The sequence below is a fragment of the Culex pipiens genome, chromosome 3, assembly GCF_016801865.2.
Source record: "Culex pipiens pallens isolate TS chromosome 3, TS_CPP_V2, whole genome shotgun sequence".
Taxonomy (NCBI): Eukaryota; Metazoa; Arthropoda; class Insecta; order Diptera; family Culicidae; genus Culex; species Culex pipiens.
Genome location: NC_068939.1, coordinates 71,633,880 through 71,655,258, shown reverse-complemented (window position 1 = coordinate 71,655,258; position 21,379 = coordinate 71,633,880). Strand labels below are relative to the sequence as shown.

Genomic DNA, 21,379 nt, shown 5'->3' with positions numbered 1-21,379 from the left:
AAATTTTACCAAATTTTACCAAATTTTACTAAATATTACTAAATTTTTCTACATTTAAATAAATTTTACTAAATTTTGCTAAATTCTACTAAATTTTACTAAATTTTACTTAATTTTACCAAATTTTACTAAATTTTTCATAATTTTACTAAATTTTACTAAATTTTACTAAATTTTACTAAATTTTACTAAATTTTACTGAATTTTACTGAATTTTACTAAATTTTACTGAATTTTACTTAATTTTACTAAACTTGACTAAATTGAACTAAATTTTAATAAATTTAACCTAATTTAACTTAATTTTACTAAATTTAACTAAACTAAACTAAATTTTACTAAACTTTACTAAATTTAACTAAATTTAACTAGATTTTATTAAATTTAACTTAATTTAACTAAATTTAACTAAATTTCACTAAATTAAACTAAATTTAACTAAATTTAACTACATTTAACTATATTTAACTAAATTTAACTAAATTTGTCTAAAGTTTGCTAAATTTAACTAAATTTAAAAAATAATAATAAATTTAACTAAATTTAAATAAAGTCTGCTAATTTTTAACTAAATTTTACTAAATGTTACTAACTTTTACTAAACGTAACTAAATTAAACTTAATTTAACTTATATTTATAAAATTTTACTAGATTAACTAAATTTTACCAAATTTTACTATTTTTTTCTAAATTTTACTATTTTTTTTCTAAATTTTACAAAATGTTTCTAAATCTTACTAAATTTTACTAAATTTTACTAAATTTTGCTAAATTTTACTAAATTTTGCTAAATTATGCTAAATTTTACTAAATTTTACTAAACTTTGCTAAATTTTGCTTAATTTTACTAAATTTTACTAAATTTTACTAAATTAAATTTTAATAAATTTTACTAAATTTTACGAAATTTTACTGAATTTTTCTAAATTGTACTAAATTTTAATAAATTTTACTAAATTTTACGTTACTTAACAAATTTTAAACGAAACAAAACTAAATTTTAATAAATGTATTTTTTTTCTAAATTTTACTAAATTTAACTTATTTTTACTTATATACGAATTCATCTGAATTTCTTCAACTTAATTTAACTTCATTTAACTTAAATTAACTTGATTTAACTTAATTTAAATTTATTTAACTTAATTAACTAAATTAATCTAAACTTGACATTTAACTCAATTATTCTAAATTAACCTTAATTTAACAAATTTTACCTATATTCAACTAAATTTTAATAATTACTACTAATTTAAAGTTATTTAAACTATTTTGGTTAGTTTAGTAGAATAATTTTATCAAATTCAGTTATTTAAACCAATAGGACCATTTTAAATTAAGTTGAACATATTAATTCAACTTTTATTTATATAGGCTAGTTTTAAATAGGTTAAGTGGCTTTTATTGTAATTTTAGAAACTCTTTGAATAAACATTTTAATCTGTTTTGTTTTTTTGTCACCCTAATTGTATTGATCACCCTAACCGCTCTAAACTGGATCCGGAAATACTAAAGAAGAAGAAGAAGCACCCCCCAAAATGCGCCCCGTTCCGCCATCGCTTTTTTGCCCGTTATCGTGGTCAAAATGTGCCCAGAAGCGTGCCACAGACGGGCGTAACAGCTCGGCCAAAATGCGTAACGCCCGCCTAAATGTTGCATTCTGGCACGCAATGGGCCACAACGAGGGGAAAAAGCGTGCTGAAAATCGGGCCCGCTTTTAGGCAAAACGTCCCCGCTTTCTGGCCGTTTTCCGCCCATTTTTCTATGTGGGTAGTAGGCGTCGACGGATCTGTCAATGCGTTCCCGCTTAAAAAGTTACGCGGAAGTTTTTTTTTAAAGTGGCCTCAAAAGGCTTTCGCTCTCGAAGTGGCACCGTGCAAATTCCGCGAGGTTTTTGAGGTGCTGTTCCGCGCGTTCGGTGGTGGTGACGTTGTGGCGATTCCGCGTTGCGCGTTTTGGTGGTGGTTGCTATTCGCCAAGTCGGAAGCAGTTCACGAGGTCGGTCGGGAGTGGCGACGCGGGTTTTTGTTAAAACTGTCCGCGTACCACGCGGAAAGACTATCCAAAGAACAATGATGCCACTTGAAGTTCTGCTGTTTCCTGCATCGACTGTTGACAGCTGAACTGCCACGAGTGAGCCCAGCGGTGTTGCTACGATGCCGTTGGTGAATAGGGTGATCCATTCGTTCCCAACAGCAATTTTCATTATCAGTACCAAAAACCATGAATTTTGATACCAATATTGCCCAAAATCATATGGTTCGGTAAATGTCCCCCCGGGGGAACCGGGGGGTGAGGCAACTCCGAAGAGTTGCGCAGTCCTCACCCCCACACGGTTGCTGTTCCGTCTGTCTCCCGGTTCTGCTCGGTCTCTCTCCCGCTGTAGCTCTGTCTCTCTCTCCCGCTGCAGTTATGTCTCTCTCCCGGTACGGCTCTGTCTCTCTCCCGGCACGGCTGTCTCTCTCCCGACACGGCTCTGTCTCTATCACGGTGCTGCTTTGGTCTATTATCGGTGCTGCTCTGGTCTCTCTGCTGCTGCTGCTGCTGGTGGTGTTGCCGGTCCGACGTCTGAGACGTGAGTGATGGTTTGAAAACTGGGGCAAATTAATTTATAGTTTCGCGGCCCCTCTACTTCCCCTCCTTTATCGCGCCCGACACCGATCGCGTTGCTCAGTTGATTTTCCCCTCAAAATAGGTACTTGACCTTCCCGTCCGTGCAAATTGCTGAATAAATTTCGAATCGAATGGTGCCAAAATCGTGCCATTTCGAATTGTCTGAGAGGAGATATAAGCGTTCAAAATCTTACAAGTTAACTTTTGGCCTGCGGCCCGGGTTTTTTGGAATGGCACCCCAGTACCTTCGAGAAAGACGTAGTTTACGTCAAAATTACTCATTTTAATTGCATGTTTTAAATGTTTTAACTATGTTTAGTCAAACTTATTTTGTAGTAAAACGATAGAGTAAGTCTTCCCCTTTCGATTGGTGGTTAAATCTTCTGGATTAATCGATAGGGAAAAAAGATATAAGCGTTGGAAATTTCGAAGCATCGGAAGAGGGCTTTGGTCTCGGAACACGGGTCAATCCGAGGATTGTACCCTTGAGTGAGTGTGGTTGGATGTCTGAGAGTGTGTGGGATCGAGTGTTTTTACTGTAGTTAGGTAGGATTTATTTATAATTTTAAAAGTCAGCAATCTTAAATTGCGCATTGTACACTATAAATACCAAAACTCCACCAGTTCATGTTGAACATTTTAACTTTAAAGTTAGAAAAGCAATTATGCTGAGTCTCTTAACATGTAAAAATCCCCGGACAAACCGACAAAATAAAAAAAATGTGATGTATTGAAAAAAAAAGAAGTATTTTCGCACGCGTGTAACGCTTTGAATCGAATTTCTGAACTGGCCCCCAGTATAGTAAGTAAAGACATAGTTCTATGTCAAAACAATACTCTTTAACTGACAGTCACGATGGAGTTCTAGAATAAGAAGGCCATGTTTTTGAAATGTTACGAGGGATTGGGTCCAAAAATATAAAATTTTGCGTTACGTGATAAAAGACGCTCCCTTATATTTCAGCTGACGAAATGTTTTTACAGGTCGAATCCCCCCAGACTTTTCAAGAAATAATAATTTGAGTTAACTCTTTCGTGAGATTTAGTGGCTCTTAAAAGGGCCGTTTGTTTAGATAAGTCGCAGCAACAGGTGTTTACTTCGAAGAGGTGTACTTGGTCACGGCCTTCGTCCCCTCGGACATGGCATGCTTGGCCAACTCTCCGGGCTCTGGGTTCACAATGAATGTCATGATGTTCATGGCTTTGGACGAGGTTCCCGTTTCCAGGTGTACTTGCTTCAAAACCTTGTACAAGAACGTTCCAAAGTGCTCCTTGCGGCGAGGTTTCCGCTTCTTCGGCTTGTCCGCTCCTCCTCTTACGATGGCCGAGGCGCTGCTCTTGCACCTTACCGATCTTTTTGTCCAGAAAGGCCGAGACGGCAGCAGACATTTCCACAACAAACTTGATCCGACGTGTCTTGCTTGGAGGTCCAACGAGAAATGATGCAAATTATGACAGAGGGCACTGGTTTTGTGCGCAAAGCGCATCAACGCATGCTCCGCCCCTTTTGATCGCTTTGCCGTTTCTACGACATTCGCCACCACGATCTCTTCTCTGCACGAAATGTCAAAGTATAAAAAAGACGTATTTCGTAAATAGCGCCCATTTCACGTTTGACAGTCAACGAAGTATCATATCTCTTCAACCAACCAACCAACCCAAGATGTCTGGACGCGGCACAGGAGGAAAGCTGAAGGTGAAGAAGCAGACGCGGTCGTCGCGAGCTGGGCTGCAGTTCCCCGTCGGACGGATCAACCGATACCTACGGAAAGGCAACTATGCCGATCGCATCAGTGCCGGTGCCCCGGTCTATCTGGCTGCCGTGCTGGAATATCTGACTGCAGAAGTTCTCGAGCTGGGTGGAAACGCTTCACGGGACAACAAGAAGACTCGGATCACCCCACGCCATCTGCAGCTGGCCATCCGGATTGACGAGGAGTTGAACCGGCTTATGCTCGGGGTCACGATTTCGAAGGGCGGCGTTTTGCCAAACATTCATGCCGTCCTGCTGCCGAAGAAAACCCAGGAAAAGCGGAACCAGGGGAATCATTGGCGAAAGCGAATTAAATTCTGACTGCGTCGTTAACAAACCAAACCGTCCTTTTCAGGACGAACAACATTTTCACGAAAGAGTTACTCTACAATCAGTTCCTTTTATATCAGCAAATTCCGTAGCCAATTTATCCCCTTGTGGCCAATTCGCAGCCCTGCCCTGCCCCAGTTGATAAATGCTTTTGCGCCCGTTCAAATTTTGCGAATTGCGAATGGAATTGCGTTTAAACTCGCGGAATTGCAACCACAGTGGCCACTTCGCCACCACCACAAAAAAACCCGCTTCACACTCCCGACCGACCTGGCGGAACTGCTTCCTTCGAAAAGCAACCACCACTAAAACGCGCAACGTGGAATTGCCACAACGTCACCACCACCGAACGCGCGGAACCGCACCTCAAAAACCTCGCGGAGAGCGAAAGCTTTTTGAGGCAACTTAAAAAAAAACTTCCGCGTAACTTTTTAAGCGGGAACGCATTGACAGATCCGCCGACGCCTACTAGATGCAGATGCAATTATCTGTACATCCAAAATTTGGTTTTCGAACCTACAGACATTGCGGTTGTTGCGACGCATCCTGGTGGCGAGTAGAAACATTACTACGGCATGCGTGAGCGTTTGTTTATTACGTAACTCATTTAACATTTCTAGAAACCAAGCATTAGAAGCAAATAGCAAGCGAGTACTTCACGCAGTAACAATGGCCTATCTACAATCACTTAGCTTAGAATAGTTAAGTAAAGTAAAACGGCCGTCATCTACAATCAACTTAGAAAATTTGCTGGGCTGATATACGTTGCTATGCAATTGTTGCAAAATATGGTAAAATAGCAATATTTGTCAAACGGCGGGTACTTTGTTTACAATTCGCCCACTCGAAAATATTTTTCTGATGTTGGTTAGTATGTGAACTAACTCCATGCGAAATTTGAGCAAGATTCTGTGTGGCCAAAATTTCTGAAAAATCGTCAAAGTTGGCAACTTTGCCAAAATATGGGAAAATAGCAATATTTGTCAAACGGCGGGTACTTTGTTTACAATTCGCCCACTCGAAAATATTTTTCTGATGTTGGTTAGTATGTGTACTAACTCCATGCGAAATTTGAGCAAGATTCTGTGTGGCCAAAAATTCTGAAAAATCGTCAAAGTTGGCAACTTTGCCAAAATATGGTAAAATAGCAATATTTGTCAAACGGCGGGTACTTTGTTTACAATTCGCCCACTCGAAAATATTTTTCTGATGTTGGTTAGTATGTGTACTAACCCCATGCAAAATTTGAGCAAGATTCTGTGTGGCCAAAAATTCTGAAAAATCGTCAAAGTTGGCAACTTTGCCAAAATATGGGAAAATAGTAATATTTGTCAAACGGCGGGTACTTTGTTTACAATTCGCCCACTCGAAAATATTTTTCTGATGTTGGTTAGTATGTGTACTAACTCCATGCGAAATTTGAGCAAGATTCTATGTGGCCAAAAATTCTGAAAAATCGTCAAAGTTGGCAATTTTGCCAAAATATGGGAAAATCGTAATATTTGTCAAACGGCTGGTACTTTGTTTACAATTCGCCCACTCGAAAATATTTTTCTGATGTTGGTTAGTATGTGTACTAACTCCATGCGAAATTTGAGCAAGATTCTGTGTGTCCAAAAATTCTGAAAAATCGTCAAAGTTGGCAACTTTGCCAAAATATGGTAAAATAGTAATATTTGTCAAACGCCGGGTACTTTGTTTACAATTCGCCCACTCGAAAATATTTTTCTGATGTTGGTTAGTATGTGTACTAACCCCATGCGAAATTTGAGCAAGATTCTGTGTGGCCAAAAATTCTGAAAAATCGTCAAAGTTGGCAACTTTGCCAAAATATGGGAAAATAGCAATATTTGTCAAACGCCGGGTACTTTGTTTACAATTCGCCCACTCGAAAATATTTTTCTGATGTTGGTTAGTATGTGTACAAACTCCATGCGAAATTTGAGCAAGATTCTGTGTGGCCAAAAATTCTGAAAAATCGTCAAAGTTGGCAACTTTGCCAAAATATGGGAAAATAGTAATATTTGTCAAACGCTGGGTACTTTGTTTAAAATTCGCCCACTCGAAAATATTTTTCTGATGTTGGTTAGTATGTGTACAAACTCCATGCGAAATTTGAGCAAGATTCTGTGTGGCCAAAAATTCTGAAAAATCGTCAAAGTTGGCAACTTTGCCAAAATATGGGAAAATAGTAATATTTGTCAAACGGCGGGTACTTTGTTTACAATTCGCCCACTCGAAAATATTTTTCTGATGTTGGTTAGTATGTGTACTAACCCCATGCAAAATTTGAGCAAGATTCTGTGTGGCCAAAAATTCTGAAAAATCGTCAAAGTTGGCAACTTTGCCAAAATATGGGAAAATAGTAATATTTGTCAAACGGCGGGTACTTTGTTTACAATTCGCCCACTCGAAAATATTTTTCTGATGTTGGTTAGTATGTGTACTAACCCCATGCAAAATTTGAGCAAGATTCTGTGTGGCCAAAAATTCTGAAAAATCGTCAAAGTTGGCAACTTTGCCAAAATATGGGAAAATAGTAATATTTGTCAAACGGCGGGTACTTTGTTTACAATTCGCCCACTCGAAAATATTTTTCTGATGTTGGTTAGTATGTGTACTAACTCCATGCGAAATTTGAGCAAGATTCTATGTGGCCAAAAATTCTGAAAAATCGTCAAAGTTGGCAATTTTGCCAAAATATGGGAAAATCGTAATATTTGTCAAACGGCTGGTACTTTGTTTACAATTCGCCCACTCGAAAATATTTTTCTGATGTTGGTTAGTATGTGTACTAACTCCATGCGAAATTTGAGCAAGATTCTGTGTGTCCAAAAATTCTGAAAAATCGTCAAAGTTGGCAACTTTGCCAAAATATGGTAAAATAGTAATATTTGTCAAACGCCGGGTACTTTGTTTACAATTCGCCCACTCGAAAATATTTTTCTGATGTTGGTTAGTATGTGTACTAACCCCATGCGAAATTTGAGCAAGATTCTGTGTGGCCAAAAATTCTGAAAAATCGTCAAAGTTGGCAACTTTGCCAAAATATGGGAAAATAGCAATATTTGTCAAACGCCGGGTACTTTGTTTACAATTCGCCCACTCGAAAATATTTTTCTGATGTTGGTTAGTATGTGTACAAACTCCATGCGAAATTTGAGCAAGATTCTGTGTGGCCAAAAATTCTGAAAAATCGTCAAAGTTGGCAACTTTGCCAAAATATGGGAAAATAGTAATATTTGTCAAACGCCGGGTACTTTGTTTACAATTCGCCCACTCGAAAATATTTTTCTGATGTTGGTTAGTATGTGTACAAACTCCATGCGAAATTTGAGCAAGATTCTGTGTGGCCAAAAATTCTGAAAAATCGTCAAAGTTGGCAACTTTGCCAAAATATGGGAAAATAGTAATATTTGTCAAACGGCGGGTACTTTGTTTACAATTCGCCCACTCGAAAATATTTTTCTGATGTTGGTTAGTATGTGTACTAACTCCATGCGAAATTTGAGCAAGATTCTGTGTGGCCAAAAATTCTGAAAAATCGTCAAAGTTGGCAACTTTGCCAAAATATGGGAAAATAGCAATATTTGTCAAACGGCGGGTACTTTGTTTACAATTCGCCCACTCGAAAATATTTTTCTGATGTTGGTTAGTATGTGAACTAACTCCATGCGATATTTGAGCAAGATTCTGTGTGGCCAAAAATTCTGAAAAATCGTCAAAGTTGGCAACTTTGCCAAAATATGGGAAAATAGTAATATATGTCAAACGGCGGGTACTTTGTTTACAATTCGCCCACTCGAAAATATTTTTCTGATGTTGGTTAGTATGTGTACTAACTCCATGCGAAATTTGAGCAAGATTCTGTGTGGCCAAAAATTCTGAAAAATCGTCAAAGTTGGCAACTTTGCCAAAATATGGGAAAATAGTAATATTTGTCAAACAACGGGTCCTTTGTTTACAATTCGCCCACTCGAAAATATTTTTCTGATGTTGGTTAGTATGTGTACTAACTCCATGCGAAATTTGAGCAAGATTCTGTGGCAACTTTGCCAAAATATGGTAAAATAGTTATATTTCTTAAACGCAGGTAGGTTATTTGTTTTCGAACCTTCCGGTCAAACTTAATTTTATCATTTTGCTTCGATGGATTGACGTTTTAATCAGATTTGAGCGTTTACATTGTCGCATGGGTTATTTCAGCACTTTGACCATCAATTACAGCTCATAAAAAGCGTTTTCAACTGAAGTCAAGTGATAAATAGCTCAATAGAAAGTGAGCAAGCAATTTTCTATCATGATTTATAAGTTGTTTAAATAGTACAAACAAGCAAATTGGATGGAATTAGGAGCAAGTACTTAATCTGCCAAACATAGGAGAATTTCCCTTAGCTTCTCAAATAATAACGAGTGATCATTTATTTTCTTTTAAAACGTAAAAGATACTGAATTTAATTCAAGGGATCGAAATTGCACAAATTGGGTCCTAAAATGTAGCTTAGATTGCTGATATTATTGTTTACAGCGATAAAGCTTATTTTTCTGAGTACAATGACCCTTTGTACGAGCACAAAGAGTTTAAAATGGATTTTTAAATCAATTTTGAAAAATTAACCTCGCGGTCCTTCTTGACAGAAAAGCTCCTACTTGACAGCTCGTTCCAAGGGGACCATAGTTGATCCATCGAAAAAATGTTGTCTTGTCAAAAAAAAATTTTGCATTAAAATGAAAAAAAGTGATCAGAAATGGTTTTAAATCGTGTTTTTTACCGTTGTACATAAAAATTGAGATAGGGCTTTAGTACCCAATTGTTCATTTATTTGCTTCCACTTGGATGGAAATTCTATATCCGTTAGTTCCGCTATTCACCACTAGGGTCAGTGGCGCTGGTGGCAGTTTAGAGAAAAACGGCGCATCCCCAAAACGGCGGAATTCAGCGCGGTCAGTAAACAATTACAATACAAACGTCGACTTCATCTTGGTCGACGAAATCGTCAATGTAGCTAAAAAGAATAACAGTCGGAAAAGCAAATTTTTGAAGTAAACGAAACGAACAATAACATTACAAATTTGAAGTGTGGACCGTTAAAACAAAATTAATTTTAGAGTTTTTTTTATTAGGTCGTATAAACATATGAAACACAAAAGCTTATAGGACCTTTAAAAAAAAAAAAAAAAAACTGGAATTTTATCGTTTTTGAAACGATGCAATTTTTTTTTCCAAACCTGAAATTGCTACACACAAAAAAAATTCACCCTAATGACAAAAGTAACTTACTTTAGAATTAAAAAGTTGTTAAAATTTGCTACATTAAAAGCTTTTTTCTTGTTTTGAAAATGAAAACTTTTACTGCTACAGTTTTTGAAAATCTCATTGCTCACTGATTTAAAAGTTTTCACTTTTAATTCGACTGTAAAATTTCTTTCATTTTGTCGTTCTCGTGTAACCGTGTTCGCCTAAGTCCAAAATGTAAACAAACGTTTTGGTGATTCCGGTGAGTGGAGGTCCACAACGACTAGCAAAACCGAACGCTGCCAGGACTTGGACGCGAAAACCTTCGAAAGTGGATGGTGCGGGCTCGGGTGCGGGTGCGGAACAAGGTTGGAAGATTAGGGGAAAGTTGGTTTTCAAAAGGATAAGGCTATGGCTGCAGCTTCCTGCAGGACTTGCAGCTGTTTCACGACTTAAATGGTTAAAAATGAAGCTTGGGTGTTTGGTGGCGTTTGAGATTTTTTTGTTTGTTTTTGTAGGAAGCCGTTTATGTGGTTGCCGAAGATCGGAGGTCGGGATGTGGATTTGCACCGGTTGTATTCGGTGGTGGTGGCCCGGGGTGGGTAGACGAGATTGACGTTGAAGCAGATTTACATCCGCTTTTTGAACAAGTACGAAAAAGTTAATTTTCACGGTGAGGAGAAGGATCCGACGGAAGAGAGAAACGACGAGTAGCGGCATAATCGGAGGTGGTCAGCGCAGATGTTGCACTCGGTGCCAGCGGTTTACGACCATCAGCAGCATTATGTGCCAGAAGTGATGACGGGACAGTGTGGGATGTCCCGAGGGTCCGCAGTAGCCTGTCCCATTTTGAGGTCATGTCGAGGAATTTCAGGTGCTCACTTCTTAAATGATAGATTATGATGTTAGGAACAATGTTTTCTTAGACAAGAAAAAATAATAAAATACTTTCTCGCACCCCCTAGTCGATTTACTGAAAAAAGTAACTTTTTTGAACAAATTTTCTAAAATCGCTTGGAATCAATACAAAAACTGTTTAGATCAGGTGTGTATTATCTTCAAACGATAGGTTTTTGTCTATAGATTAAGATGCACTATCAATATTGGACGAAAATTTAAGTTTTTGGACTCTCCCAGGCGGATTTGTGTCGAAAAAATCGTATTTTTTCGAAACTTTTTTCAGAAATGTTCATTTAATTTAGGGTAGCCTATTTTTCCCAGTGAAACCAATACGTGCAGCTTGTAGGAAATTTCATGGCGAACATTTTTCCCTCTGAGAAAATGCAATTTCGACACTCCAGAGCCGAGATATTTGAGTTTTAGTGAGGAAAAAAGTGCCAATTTTCAAAATTTCTCAGAATTCAGAAGCAAGGCCTACTAATTACACGATGTAGCAAGCATATGTCTCAAAGGTCAGGGTATGCTTTTTTATAGTAATTTTGGCCGCTGAATCCGAATCTGAAATCAAATTTCGTGCAAACAGTGATGTTTTGGAGCTACACCCTTTTGGAATGTTATTTGCGTGTTTAAGAGGCAGTTTTTGTAAATATTGCTCGGTTTGTTCTAGAGGTCGTATCGAGGTGCTCCGATTTGGATGAAACTGTCAGCGTTTGTTTGTCTATACATGAGATGAACTCATGCCAAATATGAGCCCTCTAAGACAAAGGGAAGTGGGGTAAAACGGGCATTGAAGATTGAGGTCCAAAAAACATAAAAAATCTTAAAATTGCTCGCATTTAAGTAAAACTTCATCAATTCCAACTATCTTAGATGCATTTGAATGGTCTTTTGAAGCACTTCAAAATGAGCCATAGACATCCAAGATTGGTTTAACTTTTTCTCATAGCTTTTGCAAATTACTGTTAAAAATTGTTTTTTTTTTAAACCTCAATATATTTTTGCAACAGCCTCCAACACCCATACTCTTTTAGTTCAAGTTAGGGAATTTCATGGACTATAAGCCTACGGTAATAACTTTTTTGGCCAATCGCAGTTTTTCTCATAGTTTTTCGATTTTTCTATAACAAACATTTTACAACGTTAGTTATTGTCCTGTAGGCATCCATAGTGGCACTTTTTAGTCTCACTTTTGTCATATTCGAAATCCTCGGAAAATTCAAACTTCAATGCCCGTTTTACCCCACTTCCCTTTGTCTTAGAGGGCTCATATTTGGCATGAGTTCATCTCATGTATAGACAAACAAACGCTGACAGTTTCATCCAAATCGGAGCACCTCGATACGACCTCTAGAACAAACCGAGCAATATTTACAAAAACTGCCTCTTAAACACGCAAATAACATTCCAAAAGGGTGTAGCTCCAAAACATCACTGTTTGCACGAAATTTGATTTCAGATTCGGATTCAGCGGCTAAAATTACCATAAAAAGCATACCCTGACCTTTGAGACATATGCTTGCTACATCGTGTAATTAGTAGGCCTTGCTTCTGAATTCTGAGAAATTTTGAAAATTGGCACTTTTTTCCTCACTAAAACTCAAATATCTCGGCTCTGGAGTGTCGAAATTGCATTTTCTCAGAGGGAAAAATGTTCGCCATGAAATTTCCTACAAGCTGCACGTATTGGTTTTACTGGGAAAAATAGGCTACCCTAAATTAAATGAACATTTCTGAAAAAAGTTTCGAAAAAATACGATTTTTTCGACACAAATCCGCCTGGAAGAGTCCAAAAACTTAAATTTTCGTCCAATATTGATAGTGCATCTTAATCTATAGACAAAAACCTATCGTTTGAAGATAATACACACCTGATCTAAACAGTTTTTGTATTGATTCCAAGCGATTTTAGAAAATTTGTTCAAAAAAGTTACTTTTTTCAGTAAATCGACTAGGGGGTGCGAGAAAGTATTTTATTATTTTTTCTTGTCTAAGAAAACATTGTTCCTAAAATCATAATCTATCATTTAAGAAGTGAGCACCTGAAATTCCTCGACATGACCTCAAAATGGGACAGGCTAGTCCGCAGTCCATTTCTCGTTGCGGGACGAGTATTACCTAAACATCCGGAAGAACAGTTTGCACTAGTTCTGGAAGAACCGTCTGTACGAAAGCCGCAGGTCCTGGAGCTGTCGTACTCAGATTATTTCCAGAGGTTGGAGCGAGATCCGACGAACCTGACCAAAAACATCTACCTGGAATACCGAAGAAGTTACAGGTGAGTATTGAGAATGTGTTGAGTGTCTAGCCAATTTCATTTACTTTAGAACTCTTTCAGCTTTCGGCCGGATGAACTTTGACGGCGAGTTGGCAATATCTGTATCATTCTCGAACTAGGACGAAGTGATCGTGAACTATCCGTTCATGCGCTTCACTTCCTAGCCGGAAAACGTCGACTTCCCTTCCCAAATCAACAACCAATGGCCAACTCCTCCAAGCCTGTCCTGATGATGGCCGGCAACGAGACCACCCTGTTCTCTACATCGCTGTCGCGCTCCAAAATAAAGGCCGCGATGTTGCTCCTCAACGAAACATCCATTCGTAACCTGCACAGCCTGGGGCCTTCGAACGTGACCGGTGGCGTACCGTAAGAATCGGTATAGCTTGGACGCGGAAGTTGGCCAACCATAAGCAGATCCATTAAATACAAAAAAATAATCGAAAACATACTGTTTTAATATTAAAATATTGAAATAAAATCCATCACATGTTTCGAAAATCATCACTGTAATGTTAAATGTTATTTATTCTTGCCTAAAAAGATTTTTTCTTACATTAAAAGTAAAAAACTTTTACCTATACAACGATTTTGTTCCAGAAATGCATGGTAGTATCAACAACTTTTTAACTTTTAAATGAAAAAGTTTGAACTTTCTACGAATATTCACCAACGCGAACTTTTAATCCAACGAACGATCTTTTTAAATTTAGAGTATTTTTTCTTTGTGTGTAGCAAATAATAAAATCGATTAACATTATTTTTTCGTTGTTTAACAAAATGCAGGGCTATGGAATCGAAGCCAGTGAAATCGGGTCTTTTTGAGGACCCGTAACATTGTGCTTTGTTTGCGAGTTTGGAAAACTGTCAAACACAAAAAGTGCGAGTTTGTTTGTTTGGCATAGTCTAACACCTGCTTTAGTTTAGACTTTTTACCAGGGCAAAGATAGGTAATTTAAAATGTTAACAAAAATGTAATAAGGCTTTCTAACCAAACATCTAATAACCCAATAAATGTAAACAGTAACTTTAAAAATTGCACGATTTAATTTTTGCTGCACGATATCAATTAGACTTTCAGTCAAGTCGGGTCACTTGAGTGCTATCTTAGGAAACGCTAAAAGGATTATTTCGGATTTCGGAAACTCTAAAAGTAATCGCACGTTGTTATTGTTTTCAGTATAGTTTTTATTAATATTTCACTGCACTGTTGCACGTTTTTTCACATTACAGCTGGTCTATTATTTCGTCGGCAACCTTACCTTTTGCTCTCGTTTTTTTCTTCTCTTCTCTTTCGTGTACAGAGTGTATGTGTGTGTGTAGTGTAGTGTAGTGTCAGTTATTATATGTTTTACTTTACTTGTATCAATGTGGGGGGGTTGTTTAATTTTATCGTTTATTTTCTTCTCTTTTTTTATATCACGCATTTTCACTTGGTTTTTTACGTTCCTTACTAGCTGATAATATGCTCACATACTTAGATAGTGTCACTACTACATCTATGCCAGTTTATTCAATGAGTAATAATATTCTCGCTTATTATCATTCATACTCGGACTCGGATGCGAATCGTAGTCACGTGTCCGTTCGATTTTTGTTTTGATTTATTCTTTTGCATTTTGTTTAATCATAATAATATCTTTACGTAAGCTTGCGTTTATGTACGAATGTATGAATGTTACGAAGATGGATGCTTATGAATGCTATTTTACCGGTTTTTCTAAAAATATATAGTAGACTCATAATCAATTTCGTTTGATTTTGCCATCATTTGATTATTTTGGTAAATTCCTAGAGAGACGTATTGTAAAGCCTAGGGATGTTGATTTCGCCGATTCTGATGGTTGGGCGTCGATTGATTGTGTGGATGTGTGTGTGTGCAACTTGCATAACGCATTGCATATATGTATCGCTTTTAGCAAACTGTTCATCCCGTGCCGGAAATTACTTTCCGTTTAGTTGTATGATCCTTGTCCATTACTACTGATAATATATAAATGTTTACGACTAGCATTTTACTGTGTTACCGTTTAGAGATAGATTTTAAATAATTTATGATTTACGCACGAATGAGTTGGATGCATTTTACTTGCGCACAACACGACACACCTTGATTTTTTTTATTCTCCCTTATAAACCTCTGTTCATTGCCATTTGAGAAGATATTTGCATATAATCTGAAGAAGGTACCTTACCGAATAACGAAAAGTCTCACGCAGGTTTCTTTTAGTGAAAGTAAGAAAAAGTCTTAAGCTCTTTGGCTTAAATGTAGCTTAGTCCGTGGCCTTTCAGTAGCAGCGATCCTTGAAACTGTCCGAAGCCAAGATAAAATTAAAATTGAATAGCTTTTAAAACAACCAATGACGGTAATTCAAATGTTATTAAAAGTTTCGAATTAAAAACATCGTTCCTTTAAAACGTCAGTCCTGATGTTATTACCTTCCTTGTCTGCATACCAACAGTTTAAAATCTATTATACCCATTAGTTAAAATCAATTAAAATTAGTCCACTTTATATTTGGCAATTTCATTGAGCGTTGGTTTCTATTGTTTTCATTCTTTTTTTACATTTATTTCCTCCTTCTTTTTTTTAGCGATGGGAATAGTCAAATAATGGCCTCGTTTCAGAATAGTCGATCCTTTCCAGTAAGCGAATTTGTTCCGCTCGGAGGAGATTTAGCATTAGCGGACCTCACGGAAGAACCAACCAAGAATGGTGTCAGACAGGATGATTTGCTTCACCTGTAATTTTCGGATGGCTTGACAAAGCAAAAGAATTTTGGTATGGCACATCATGCCGTGGACATTCTTGGTTGGTAGGTTGTTTGTTTGTTGAAGGAGACATCGGGGTAAATTTCGAGTATAAAATCGATTAGATAGCATGCATTCATAGGTAGTTTGGATTATAATACAATAGCTAGTTGTATAATTTTTTGTTGTTTAATACATATGTCGGCATCGGTTAGCAAGCCTGGAGGAGATGCGCGCTCTGTTACACATTGTGGAAACTCGATCAGCAGCAAAATAATACACAGTTCTTGCTTCAATCCTTCCACAAGTTCATGCTTCTAGCCAAGAAAACAACTAATACCTGTATTTCACTGATAATGATTGTAGGTTGTGGGTGTGTGTGGGTGTCTGTGTAAATATGTGTGTATATTTGTTTTTCATAGTTGTCGTCTCCGATGTGCGGCCAATCACTGTGCCCGTTCGAACGCACGCACGCACACGAATTCTCTCGTTAGCTAAACGTCAAAATGGGCAGCTGAGCGATTCTAGTGTCCCTGGTTGGTTGTTTTTTTATTTGATGAAATAAAGTTTTTTTTTTGAAAAGAAAGAAGTGTAGAAAAAAAGAAAATAAATTATAAAGCACTGGTTGCACTGGTGCGGTAATTTCAAGTGTCGATGTGGATCCAAAAACGTCCAAAATTGTGTGCAATCTATCGGTGTAATCTATGTTTAGCGTATTTCGAGTGAGATGTTTTACCCCATCTGTTTAAAAGCTTTAAGTTTGCGAAGAAAAACAAAACAAGCTTTGCTCAAAGTCTTTGTCGACTCATTTGCATAACTGTCGAGCAGATTGGTCGGGTGTTTTTTTTACTGGGTGACTCTGTTAAAACCCAGTGTGGAAAAAAAATCGAGGCAAAGTCGACTCAACTGACGGCAAGTTACCATGATATTTCTCACTGGGAAAATTTGTGAGCTGGCGATTCCCAGTAGGAAATCTGGCCGATCAAAAATCTACCAGTTTTGATGTAATGAAAGGTCGGCATTAAACTTGAAAAAACGCAGTTTAGCAATTTAGGAATATTTTCTTAGTTAGAATCTTGACATTTTTAATTAAATGTATAAGGAAAAATACTTAAAAATGTTTTTTTTTTTTTAATTTCAAGTAACTTTTACACAGAGAAGTTAAAACCTTCACTCAACAAAACCGAAATAAATAAACTCAAAACAAACAATAAAACAACGAAAGAAACCCATTCCCCAACGCCCCGGTTCTAAAACTGTTCCTCGAAATTAACCACGGTGACTTGAAATTACCTGTGCAGCGCGTTCGAAATTTGCTTCAGCGATTGACCGACTTCGAGCACGAGCTTTTCGTTGTCCTGGGCCGAGGTGTTCTTGCTGCTGGCGGCGGCCGACCGCAGCGAGCGGGACTGCGCGTCGACGCGGTTGACCAGCTCGCGGAAGTGGAACTTGGTGTGCGGGGGCAGGGCTTCGTTGTCCGCGAACGTGACGCAGCTCGACTGGAGCGAGTGGAGCCGTTCGCTGAGCTGGAGCCACTGGGAGGCGGAAACAGCGGAGCTGGCGGGAAGTTTGTGAAGGGATCCCTCGAGCAGGGTGACCAGTTCGAGGATTCCTTCGCGGCTCGCGGAAGAGGAGGAAGGGGCGGACGAGGAAGAGGCGGTGGATTTCTCCGAGAGTAGCGAACTGTTGCTGTCGTTGGACTTGGACGTGGTGGTGGTGGTTGGGGCGGGGGCTTGGGTTTGAGTTGGAGCTTGGATTTGGACTGGCGTGGCGTAGATTGACGAGAATTTGGAGGGTTTCAGCGGGACGGCGGGCTTTTTCGCTAGCTGCGGTGCCTGCTGCAGCTGTTCGTCGTGTTGGCTGGAATTGTTGCTATTCGTTGTAGGGTTGCTGCTCTCGGACGCCTCCTCGGAGTTGTTGTTCAGCTTGAGATTCGCGGCGCTCTTCACGCCCAGCTTGGGACTGAGCTGGGCGCCGCCCTGGTGATCGTTTGGGGATTCTTTGGCCTCCCACAGCTTTTTCAAGCTGCTGATGCTGCCGGTGCTTTTCCGCTTGTCCCCTTCGTCTCCAGTGCTGCCAGTGGACAGATTATCACCGCCGGTGCCACCACCAGCATTCGTATCCAGGACTTCGCGCTTCTTGTCCTCCTGGGTAAGTTCAATCTTGATTTCAGTCTTTTTCAGCTCGATAATCTTGTTGCTATCGATCGGGGCGACACTCGTAACGACTGGCTGCGCCGGCGAAGCCTTCTTCAGCTTCAACGAGTTCAACTCATTGTTTTCAAGCAGCAACTTGGCCGAAGAGTCCCCACCGCCGCCGTTCTTGCTCGTCCCGTTGCGCAGAATTTCGCTCTTCTTCGCCTTGGGTTCACCATCGCTCGAGTGATCACTCGACTGGTTGTTGTTCAGGATGTTGCTGTTATTGTTGTTGTTGCTCACACCGTTGTTCGTGTGGTGCTTGTTGTTGTTGTCCGAGCTGGAGTCGCTGCTTCCGCCGGCCATCGAAGCATCACCGTTTGCGGTCGATTCACTGCCGCTGCCACTCTCAACCTTGCGCAGTCGCGACTTGAAGTCGATGATGCTGTTTGCTTCCTCTTTCTTGGGAATCGGGTTGGGCATCCGCTTGGGCTCGACCTTCTTCAGCTGGGCCTTGAACGAAGCTGGCTGCTCGACGATGGCGGCAACCGGTTTGTTGACGCCCGGTTTGCGCAGTGAACTCACGTCCGACGACTTGTAGTGCTGCGCCACATCGCTCGGCGGAAGCGGCGGTGGAGGTTTCGGTAGATTCATGGTCTCCGCCAGTTCACTGACTAACTGTGAAGCGGGATCTACTACTTTATGATTGCTGCTGCTGTTCTCTATCGCTGACTTTGGCACGTTTGCTGCTTTCTGTTTAATTTCGACCGCCAGTTTCATCTCGAGCTTGTCCTTGAGGCTCGGCGGCGGCGGAATCGGTATCGACGACGACAAAGACGGTTCGATGCTACTGTGGACCATGGCGTCCGCCGGGCTGCCCAGCGAGCTGCACGAATCCGTGGACGGTTCTCGCCGGCGAAGGCTTACGCCGAAGCGCGAGCTGGCCTCCTCGACGCTCGGTTCCGTGTTGGACACGTCGTTAGACGGCTTCATTAGCTTCTCCATCGGCGGTTGCGGATGCCCCTCGAACTCCTCAGGCGGGGGTGGCAAATCGGCTGGCGGCGGTGGGAACTCCAGATCCGCCAGCGTAGGCGGCATAGACCGTTTCGGACTGTTGTTGCTGCCCACGGTGCCACCCCGGAACGACGAGAACGTCATCATCGAACCGTCCGTGGTGGTTCGGTGGCGTTGCAGTTTGGAAAGACTAGCGGTTGCTGAGTTGGCCATCGTAACTCCACTCGACGAGTTGCTACGAATCATCTGAGGTTGCTGCTGCTGCTGCTGAAGTGGTTGAGCTCCCTTCATAGCTGCACGCTGCGCAGCAAGCAGACTATTCGAAATGACGTTCGCCGCTGCCATCGGTGGTGGCGGATCCGGAGGGGTCGCCGTCTGACCACCCTGCGGCGCCGGACTTCCATCACTCTGCCTGAGCGACTCAAGATACGCACCAATCCGAGCACCCTTCGGCAGCGTCCCGTACCGGTTGATGGCCTTCTTCACGTTCTGAACCTCCAGCGCGCCGACAACGGCCGCTGCGGCCGCAACCGGCGGAATGCCCGTCGGAGGTGGCCCACTCGGAGCTCGGGGCGTCCCTTGCGGAAGGCGCTTGCTGCCGCGTGTTTCCAACCCCCGATTACCCATGATCGGGACGCGCTTGAAGGAACTTTGCTGGGAGGACGATTTCTGGAAGGTTCCGCCCGGTGGCTCCTGACTGTCGGTGTCCGTGTCCGGGGTGATTTCCGTTTGCTCGTTTTCCGAGTCGGTCGTGCGGTTGACCAGGTTGGCGAGATCGCGGGAGAAACCTTCGTGCGAGAAGAGAGTGTGAGTTAGGAAGTGATTTATTTTAGTTTGCATAGTTCAGAAGTTAGTCTTATGGATAATCTTAGTTTCGAGGTTAAGATTGTTAGCATTTGAGACCACAAAAAAACATTAATTTGGTGAAATATAAATTTAATAGGACAACTAAATCCATGTCGGTCATCAGTCGATCAAAACAATGTCGACAGTTTGTTAAGTGTTCGGCCGACATGAGGTTAATTGTTGACCAATGTCGGAACCTGTGAATTAAATTTTTACGTCGACTAGATTTGAACGTTAGAGTAACCTACAATTTTTATAGGGACAAGACCATGAAAACAATGCGGTCGAGTTTTCAAATGACGTAACGTTATAAAACCATTTTGTTGGACAGACATCTGGCTGCTCATAAGGCTGAAAAGTCAATGTTTGTCGAGCAAATATAATATTTGTTTCGGCGCGGTGCCTGTTTTAATTTGTTTTGCTGATTTAGAACAAAGTGGAAAACGTTTTAAAAATTTAGTAAACGTTACTTTGGTAAAATGAAAACACACCTCAGGGCTTTTGTTAATTTGATTTGGTTAACCGCGGTGGATTTTTTTGAAATAATTCCAAATGTCAAAAATCCACCAAAGCATCTACCACAGTGATCGCACAAAAAACTGTGGTAGAAATTTATCCACCGGTAGATGCTTTGGTGGATTTTTGACAGTTCGAATTATTTCAAGAAAATCCACCGCGGTTTACCAAATCAAATTAACAAAAGCCCTCTTGTCTTTCTTTGAAGTAGAAAGAATTATTTTTGATCAGCTTACAGAAGTCGACTTCTACGCCTTAAAATATCTACAACTTCGATCTTTCGATAACAAAATTCAGAATTATCGTAAGACAACAAATACCACAAAATGAGTTAAACAAACTGTTCTGAACTTTCAACTTTTGAAAATTTGATTTTTAAATTTTAAGTATTTTTTTTAAGATATCTTTTTCAAAGTTAGTATATTATGATTTTTCAATTTCTGATTTCTAAAATTAAATAATTTCAACTTTAAAGAATAAAAACATAAAGATAAGAAGTAAACAAAGGAATAAAAAGTGGACGCATTAAGAACTAAACAATTAAAGAATAATAGAATTACATAAAGAATTAAACTTTTAAGAATCTAAGGTTTTATAAATTTAAGAATTTAGCAGTCAAAAAAATAAGAATTAGGGAATTTACGAATTTAAAAATTCGAGAACATAGATCTAGGGTTTTTTTGTCAAAATGTATTTTCCCTAAAAGAGCACGCAGCTAGCAACATCTAAACGTAGAAATATGTACCCTCCCTGTAAAGGCTTATGAATTGATCTCAGTTGAAAGGTTCTCCAAATCTCTGAATTGCAAATGTAACATCCTGGAGCAGAACTGTTAAATTCTAATAAAAACACAATTGAATTGAATTGAAAAATTTGAGAATAAAAAAAATTAATAATTAAAAAAATTAAGAATTTAAGATTTTAAGAATTACAGAAATCCAAAAACCTAAGAATTGCAGAGTTCAAAAATTGAAGCGTTTAGGATGTTTTTTTGGGCACCGCACAAATC

The 21,379-nt window shown here is 39.5% G+C and overlaps 3 protein-coding genes and 1 long non-coding RNA gene across 6 annotated transcripts in view; 2 read left to right on the top strand and 2 right to left on the bottom strand.

The window, feature by feature from the left end:
- Window positions 1-1,421: 1,421 nt before the first annotated feature.
- LOC120419514 (late histone H2B.L4-like) lies at window positions 1,422-4,102 on the bottom strand. The gene has a single exon (XM_039582214.2). The coding sequence runs from the start codon at window positions 4,099-4,101 to the stop codon at window positions 3,709-3,711; it is 393 nt and encodes a 130-aa protein (XP_039438148.1). The 5' UTR covers window position 4,102; the 3' UTR covers window positions 1,422-3,708.
- Window positions 4,103-4,277: 175 nt separating this feature from the next.
- LOC120419524 (histone H2A-like) lies at window positions 4,278-5,534 on the top strand. The gene has a single exon (XM_052710215.1). The coding sequence runs from the start codon at window positions 4,278-4,280 to the stop codon at window positions 4,686-4,688; it is 411 nt and encodes a 136-aa protein (XP_052566175.1). The 3' UTR covers window positions 4,689-5,534.
- A 4,277-nt stretch (window positions 5,535-9,811) lies between these two features.
- Window positions 9,812-13,635, top strand: LOC128093476 (uncharacterized). The gene is made up of 3 exons (XR_008212517.1): window positions 9,812-10,392; window positions 10,452-13,108; window positions 13,169-13,635. It is a non-coding gene; the product is annotated as an uncharacterized LOC128093476 (long non-coding RNA).
- Window positions 13,636-15,936: 2,301 nt separating this feature from the next.
- Window positions 15,937-21,379, bottom strand: part of LOC120419542 (tyrosine-protein kinase Abl) — a 97,984-nt gene continuing 92,541 nt past the window's right edge. For all 3 annotated transcript variants that reach the window (XM_039582253.2, XM_039582252.2, XM_039582254.2), the window contains exons 7-8: window positions 17,153-19,796; window positions 15,937-16,392 (exon numbers count right to left, since the gene is read on the bottom strand). In XM_039582253.2, the coding sequence (XP_039438187.1) occupies window positions 16,350-16,392; window positions 17,153-19,796 (2,687 nt within the window). In that variant the 3' untranslated portion in view covers window positions 15,937-16,349. The remainder of the gene's footprint in view (window positions 16,393-17,152; window positions 19,797-21,379) is intronic.

Bases quoted from the DNA above. Each gene is read 5' to 3' on its own strand.
- LOC120419514 (XM_039582214.2), bottom strand. From the start codon at position 4,101: ATGCGCTTTGCGCACAAAACCAGTGCCCTCTGTCATAATTTGCATCAT.
- LOC120419524 (XM_052710215.1), top strand. From the start codon at position 4,278: ATGTCTGGACGCGGCACAGGAGGAAAGCTGAAGGTGAAGAAGCAGACG.